Source organism: Ambystoma mexicanum, chromosome 7q, assembly GCF_040938575.1.
Source record: "Ambystoma mexicanum isolate Mex_15411 chromosome 7q, UKY_AmexF1_1, whole genome shotgun sequence".
Taxonomy (NCBI): Eukaryota; Metazoa; Chordata; class Amphibia; order Caudata; family Ambystomatidae; genus Ambystoma; species Ambystoma mexicanum.
The window spans coordinates 265,125,187-265,133,037 of record NC_090941.1 but is presented as its reverse complement, the minus strand read 5'-3'; the positions used below and the strand labels follow the sequence as shown (position 1 = coordinate 265,133,037).

Genomic DNA, 7,851 nt, shown 5'->3' with positions numbered 1-7,851 from the left:
ACACACAATCTGATCTGACCATCTGCAGTTTTCATCTGCAACAGGACGACTAGTGAGACCCATGGAGTGGTTCCACTTGTATGCTCTATGATGTCACCTTCTAGAAGCTACAGTAGCTCCTTCTCAATCTGGTGCTGGACGTTGAATGGAATCCCACTAAAATGATGTGCTACGGGTTTCACCGTGGGGTTGAGGTGTAAAGATATTTTTTGTCCTTTGAGTTTACCAATACCCTTGAAGAGACTGCAGAAGCTTGCTGCCACTTTCACCGCAGGAGACATGTATTTCCCTGCCATGAGTCGGTAGAGAATGTGTATGAGGCCCATATGAACTGCAAATTTAAAGCTTAATATGCTTGTGACCTCTTTGGCCAGGAAGTGTATTAACAAATTGTCTTGATTTTCTTTGATGTGGCCCTATGTTCTGAAAGCGCCCAGTCAGGGCAGTGGTTCCTTGGCTCCATACGCATAGATGTCCACTTGAGCCTTGTGTAGTCTTGCCTTGCTCTTGAGTTTCAGGTACTCTGACTCTGGCATGGCATTGATGGTTGCACCTGAGTCTACTAAGAATCCGATCTCCTGATTTTGTATGTTCAATGTCAGGTTGGGACTATGTTCTGATGTGGTGGGATTCCCTAAGGCATACAGGCACCCCTTTTTGCATCAGTCCGTGCTGGATTATGACTCTGATTCACTGTTTGGGGGAGTGGATGTGTACAATCTGTGTGTTCTTCTCCCTCTTTGTCGGCCCTCTGAGTATTTTGAGTGCTTTCCTCTTGTGTGCCGTCTCTCCTTGTGGTATTTCCTTTCAGGGTCTCTTGGTCTTTCTTCCCTGTGGTATCCGGGCGGGAACTGCTGTCTGTGCATGCCCTGATCTGTGGACAAGGTCCTCATTGCCTTTGGATTTCTGCACATTGCACAATAGAGATCTTCTTCTCCGCAGGCACCACGCCTGACTGATGGCAGAGCACGATCCGTCATGAGGAAGGTTGTATCCGCATCGAAAACACTGCCTTTTTTCTTGTCTGGTGTCATAAGACGCTGTTGTCTGTGATGTTATTTTATTAATTCCCTCTTCTTTGATGACGGGCGCTGTGATGTGGGTCTTGCTCAATGTGGAGATTTGTAGGTCGAGGGCTGATGACGTTCTCGCCAGCACAAGTATTTCCGCCAAGGAATGCCGTATTTGCAACTATTTCTTCTTTAGCACTAGCCACTCACAGCCTGCAATCACTTGATATTTAATAGCCTCCTCGTTAATGTATAAATGGAATTCACAGTGTCTTACTCTGGCTTTTAATTGTCTGAAACACGTGTCCATGCTCTCCCCTTTTAATTGTGTGGTGGTGTGAAAGATGTGCCTTACATAGTCCATATAGCGTTGCTTGGCAAAGTGTTCTTTCAATATCTTTTTGAGAGCTTCATACTTATACTCTACATCTTCAGGTAATTCAAAAATGATGTCTCGCAACACCGGACCTGCGGTAACGGTGAGTAAACTGATTATCCGTTTGTCCACATAAAGGCCTAATGCATCCAGGTAGGCGTTGAACTCTTTCATCCACCTTGTTCATCATGGACCCAGCCTGGTGGTGTCTACTGTGTCGAAAGGCAAGATTGACGGGACGGGGAATGCATCTCTCCCTTTTTGTTCCTGTGCACGGGCCGGTGCAGCCTCATTCGGGACCTGGTCTGACATTGCGCCTTTCGGCCTGCGTCTCTATGCCCAATGGCCTGTGTTAAATTGGCCATTCTGTGGTGCTGGCACACTGATGCACCTTCTTGTGTCTGTTTAGCCTGTTGGACAGTGCTGCTCTCTACCACTGGTGCCCCCCCCCCATTCTCTCTGGGCTATGTGTGAGTAGTTCAGGCCTTGGGGTTGCTTCTGTGAGCTCTCTGCACTCACCAGTGGGCTATACAGCCTTGCTGGTCCCTTCCTTCACTTCTGTTGCAGCATCCGATTTCCTTTCGGAATGCTCTGGAACGCCACGTGTGGGCTGCTTCCTACCAGCGGTCTGGGATGATAATGTGTCGCCAGTGTGAGGTCTCACATGAAGGTGGGGTTGTGCAGGGCCTTTCGCGGCAGCGCAAAAAGCAGACACCCGGACACCAGGCTGGTAGGCAGTGACTGACAGTATTTGCGCGCAATGCACGCGCAGCATTTCCGGGTCCATGACCCTAGATTTTCATTGGTCCGTCAGGCTGACGGTCACATCTCGCAGGTAACAAAATACATTTTCTACAGCTGTCTAGCAGGCAGATTTCAACACATGCATGCGTCTAAACCGAACTTTGCAATGAATGAGAGACATGACTTGTATGTTTGTGATGCCAGGGTACAACATTTTACCGAAAACCGTGAAGTGGGAGGTTATTATCGTTTTTCTGCTTCCATGCATTCGAGCCAAAGTGATAGGGATCATCGTGCACTGTAAAAGACTCAAACGGAAACCAAGCCAGTGTCCAGAGTTCAGAGATGGGTTGGCTTTTTGAGAATATCTTTTTCTTGACCGGCATGCGCTCCGACAAAGGCCGCTGTGGTTTTTCACTGGGAAATTAGCATGCAAGCATCGTCATGCAAAGTTATTTGAGCTGCCAGGCCAGGTACAATTCACACAAGATGCTCTGCAATTTGCAATCCCTGACAGAGCAGCAAAGGTCGAATTATTTGAGAGACACACTCCATTTGACGCGATTGAAAGGTACAACTCCCAGTTAAAGCTACTGACGATGCTTTTTAACTACTTGAAGTATGCAGCGTTGGTTCTATGTATCTGTTTAGCGCAACAAAGTCCTTTCCTCCAGATTGTTCGACCATCTTGTTTTATTTATGGTATGTTTTCTTTTTGGAGAAAGAAAGGTGTTTGTCTGTTACGCTTCGCAGATCGGTTGCTCAGAACCCCTTTCCCGTGTTCATTTTCGGCAGTGCACATTTCAAGTTGTTTCGTGTCAGGTTTAAGAATTGCAACCCGTGTTACATTTTGATTTGTGCTGGAGTGCTTGTAATTCTGTATTTACCATTGCAAATACAGGAGTACGCACACCAGAATGCAGAACACATTCAAAACAATAAAATACCAGCACTCGACGAGCTACTTATATATACCCAGCCCATGACTAGTTTTTATCTATGCCACCATTTTAAATGAACGTATACACAACGGCTCAATAACTGTACAGGACAGAGCGCTATGTTATTATTTTAAAGACTTGTAGCATAGGAATGGTTTGCGGTATCATTGCCCCGGATAAGAGTGGACGTGGTTTGCTTTTAGGGCTAATTATTGGGACGGGCGTCTCAAGCTGCAATGCGTTCGGCCAAGGACCCACACAGGTGTCTGGCATGATTACTTTTGCCGGAGTTAATTGGACCCACACGTGTTGTATAAAGGCCTGTGAGCAGCGTGCTCTTTTGTGTGTGTGCGCGCTTGAAGCAGACGGGATTCACGATGGCGCAGGCAGCGAGGCTGAGCGTAGTGCTCTTGTGTTTTGTGATCGAGGGAACCCGTTCTAGTCCACGGGGGTCGGGCTCTGGGAGAGAATGGTTCCAGTTTGGCTCTTCGGGGAGTCGGTTTGCTGCCGCTCCAGGCATTGCACTGAGTGGCCCGTGGAGTCAGTCTGGGAGCCGGGAGGTGGCCTCCTTTCGGCCGGTGACCCTGCAGTGTCAGGAGGCATACATGGAAGTTACCGTGCAGAGGGACCTGTTTGGAACCGGGAAGTTGATCCAAGCTGCTGACCTCAGGCTGGGAGCCGCTTTCTGCAAGTACACTAGTCTTAATGCAGACAATACGATCACTTTCCGCATTGCTCTACAGGACTGTGGCAATACCTTGCAGGCGAGTCTTGCTTTTTTTTGGGGCGGCGGCCGGGGGGAGGGCGGGGTTGATGGTGATGTTCGTAGGGGTGTTTTGTGAATACCCTTCGAATTGCTACTTTTATTCTGGGGGATATGTTTGTTTACTTCGTTTCCCGCTTTCTGGAAACTAGATGGCAATAAGAAATACAAGGTTCGCGTGACTAACTCTGCTAGTGTTAGGGTTTTGAGGTGGTGCTGAGCAAATGGTTTGCGGCCTAGATACAGTGTAAACATTGGTGGGGGGGCTTTTCCCATCTTTCACCTGATGGCTTGGGTATGCTTTGTTGAAGACTGGCCATTAGCGACTTTCAGATTCGTGATTTGAACAATGTGCTATAAATACCTGCCATGTATTGCAACTGTTTTAAGTTGCAATAGATCATACACTGACTTGCAGACTGTCAAATTTAGCCAGTAACGCAAGTTCTTCGGGATTGCCCTTTTGTGGCCTTTCAACCAAAGTAGTTTGCATGGTTGATTACAGCCTAGTCTCTAAACCAGATCACATCCCCATCTATTGCTTCCTTGCACTGTAAGTCTTTGCAGCTGGACGGTCTTGGCAGGCCAGTCAATACTTTCCTAAGCCTATATGGATTGATGAGTCATGTCAACGAGATGAGTAATTGAGGGTTGGTATGAAGGCACGTGTGGGCCAAACATGACCGATGGGTGGAACTATCAAAGATGCCAATGGGTTGGGTGCACACCGAATGCCATACCTTTTTTGAGGTGAAGTAGAATGGGTGGAATATTTCCAAGTATACTATATATCTAAATATTTACACTTCAAGAAACGACCTGGGGATATTTCCTCTGGAATAAACTGGCATTTACAACTGTTTCGATAAGTGTTAGAGCCTCACTCGCACCCTTAACCTTCCAGGATGTGGGAGTCGAAAAACTAAATTTACTGAGGCAACTGTTAAACCGGAGACCATATAAGGTTTGAGGAGTGTGGGGGCTTGGTTGACCCATGTGGGATAAGCTTACTACTTCCAGCTTTATTATTACTCCCTCATTGCAGTGTTTCCCTCTTCTGCTTCTGCACTAGTTGAGACTTGCCAAACTAGAATGATTTCCTGGCAGGAGATGCTTGCAGTTTTCTTCGTACTAATACTACAACAATTAGTTGCCATTACTATAATATCATTAATTTGGGTAGTGTCACTCCTTCGTATGGAATATCAATTATGTGTTTGGGGGGGAGCATTTTCTGGAGTCTTGCTACTACCTTTAGCTACTGTTTAAAGACCTGGGTTCCTCTGATGAAGATAAGTTTAGTTTTGTTAGTCTTTACAAATCTACCAACCTGGTCTAATGTGGTATTGCAGGTGACTCCAGACGCTGTAGTCTACAGCTCAATCCTGACCTACAACCCAACTCCATCCATGATCAGTAGGATCATCACCAGAACTAACCCAACAGCAGTCCGTGTTCAGTGTATTTACCCAAGGTATGGATGCATGCAAACTAATACTTTTGCAATCTCGGCTATAACTCTTGTGTGGGCCTCATTGCTAACACTCGGCTAATCTTACAGGAATGGTAACGTGAGCAGCAATGCTATACAACCGACCTGGATACCTTTTAGCTCAACTGTGTACAGCGAAGAGACCCTGTCCTTCTCTCTGCGCCTTATGAGTGGTAAGCCTGGATATTTGATTTAGCTGCCAGCCAGCCCCTTGTATGCCATCCCTCCATCCCAAACAATATGATCACTTTGTCTTCCAGATGACTGGAGTTCTGCCAGGAGCAGCACCACCTTCAATCTTGGAGATGTCTTTAACATCGTAGCTTCAGTTCAAACGGGAAACCTTGAATCTCTGAGGATCTTTGTGGATAGTTGTGTTGCCACTCTGACCCAAGATGTGAACTCAAGCCCCAGATATGACATAATTTCGTCCAGTGGGTGAGTGGCTGTCAAAATATTTGTAAATTGAGATGAACCACCCAATTTGTAATCTGTAATTCTTTGGCAGACTAAAACTGTCAAATGTTGGTGGTTGCAAGCAATTCCATTCTGCATTGAATACCCAAACTTACACGACAGATCTCTCGTCATGGCAGAGTTGAGCTGTTTGCTTGAGTTGGGTTTTATACCACCCACGTGCCAGTGGTTTGATGGATTACATGACTAGATTTGTTGTGTGAATATCTTCATCACCAATTCTTTACCAAATTAGGCCAAACAGGTTTGAAGTTGGAATGTTTACTGCAATGCACTGCTACTGCGCCATATTTTTCTTTCTTGGTGCTCCTTTATTGCAAACCTTCGCCTTTGTGTTTAGGTGCCTGGTTGATGGGAAGCTGCCAGACTCTGCCTCTGCCTTCATATCGCCAAGGGTCCAGCTGGACCAGCTTCAGTTCACTGTTGATGCCTTCAGATTTATTGGTGACTCCAGATCATCGGTAAGCTGTATTCTTGCTCTGTCTGTCGGCAGAACACCGCCATCTCTAATCATGGGTTCTTACTATTCCACAGATCTACATATCCTGCAATCTGAAGGCAGTACCTGCAATCCAAGACCCAGATCCAACAAACAAGGCGTGTTCCTACAACAAGGGTCTTGATGTGTGAGTAGTAGAACCAGTATTATAGGAAGGAGATGTGCCATATTTTTAGTCCGGGGAGAGGTTCACTTGTGCCAGGACTATACTAGCTTTCAAATTACATAGTGGTTCTTTCTTTTAGCTGGGTTCCAGTAGAAGGTCGCAGTGAAATCTGCAGCTGCTGTACAAGTGGAATTTGTGGACCAAGGAGGAAGAGGAGTGCTCTTAACCAAGGTAAGTGCTGGATGAGCATTTAGACCATGACTGATTTGTGCTTGAAAAATGCATGATTCAACATAAGGGTGCCGCTGTGTCTGACGGCTTGTAAGCATTCACTTTACAATATGGAAACTGTATTCATGCTTGTTTCCTTGCAACAGATATCGCTATCCTCAACCTAACCCCCTCACTAGCTAAGTATCCCTAGCTACATTTGATCAGTATTGCAAGCTGCCACTGTACCTTGTTTGGCAGTTTTGTCTTTATTGCTAGTTTTATGAATTGCCACTCATAGGTTGTGCTGTACTACTTGGCACAGGATGTATTTTGAAACTGGACTACATGTGGGTGTTTGCAATGAGATGGTCTCTGAAAAATGACTTTTATTGCTCAATTTCAAGTCTGTTTGCTCTTTTACTTGTAGAAAGTTCTCAAATTCAGATTGCTGTTCTTGGACCTTTAATTGTGCTACGTCCCGAGGATTCCCAGAATGTCTTTGAAGCAGCAGTTGAAATGAAGACCCAGGATGGTAAGTGGCCCTCTAAGTCATCACTAATTGATTTTGTTGTAGCTCAACAAAAGGTTATGGCCAAACTGTCCAACTTAATAATTGGGGCATCTGTGGCCAAAGCAGTGTTGGTGTTTTCAAGGAACTCTGCTATAGACTGCTGATGCATCATTCAGGAGCAGACCCACATTACTCCATAGTAGGTCTTCACTCTTGGTGGTAGGACTAGATCCATTAACTATTTGGGTTTAAATTGAATGGATAGGTTGATATTTGAACTACTGCCTGTTACCTTTGCTTAAATAAAAAATGGAGAATTTCCCTTAACTAATTCAGTTATGTTGTCATTGTAGGTGCTATAGCAGAGGAACCATGGATGGAACTGGGACTCCTTCTGGTGGCTTCTGCAGCTATACTGACCTTTATGGTTTTAGGTGCACTTGTCATGTTCAGAAGATGTAGGAATTCGTCGTGATTTCAATAAAAACAGTGCTTGGCTATTTTTGCTTGTACATGTGGCTCTATTGGAATGGAATCTAGCTACAGCTTCAACGACATTTGATCATCGTGGAGTTGGTACATAAGCTGAGCTGCCTGGCTACTTCAAACAGTAACTTGGTTCAGCTTGTGAATCCAAAATTGTGGACTGCTTGAATAGTTGGTTCACGTTTTAGGTGGTGGTAGGGGAGATTTTTCATTAACATACTGGACTACAACCT

General features: G+C 45.5%; 1 protein-coding gene across 1 annotated transcript; it reads left to right on the top strand.

Moving 5' to 3' along the window:
- The first annotated feature begins 3,418 nt into the window (after window positions 1–3,418).
- Window positions 3,419–7,632, top strand: LOC138528579 (zona pellucida sperm-binding protein 3-like). Its single transcript, XM_069640351.1, has 9 exons — window positions 3,419–3,835; window positions 5,187–5,308; window positions 5,396–5,499; window positions 5,587–5,764; window positions 6,144–6,264; window positions 6,338–6,429; window positions 6,548–6,639; window positions 7,049–7,153; window positions 7,486–7,632. The coding sequence occupies exons 1-9, from the start codon at window positions 3,449–3,451 to the stop codon at window positions 7,605–7,607; spliced, it is 1,323 nt and encodes a 440-aa protein (XP_069496452.1). The 5' UTR covers window positions 3,419–3,448; the 3' UTR covers window positions 7,608–7,632.
- The last annotated feature ends 219 nt before the right edge of the window (window positions 7,633–7,851 follow it).

Coding starts and splice junctions, on each gene's coding strand:
- LOC138528579 (XM_069640351.1), top strand. CDS start 3,449: ATGGCGCAGGCAGCGAGGCTGAGCGTAGTGCTCTTGTGTTTTGTGATC. Junction 5,500..5,586: donor CTCTCTGCGCCTTATGAGTG/GTAAGCCTGGAT, acceptor TTTGTCTTCCAG/ATGACTGGAGTTCTGCCAGG. Junction 5,765..6,143: donor GACATAATTTCGTCCAGTGG/GTGAGTGGCTGT, acceptor CTTTGTGTTTAG/GTGCCTGGTTGATGGGAAGC.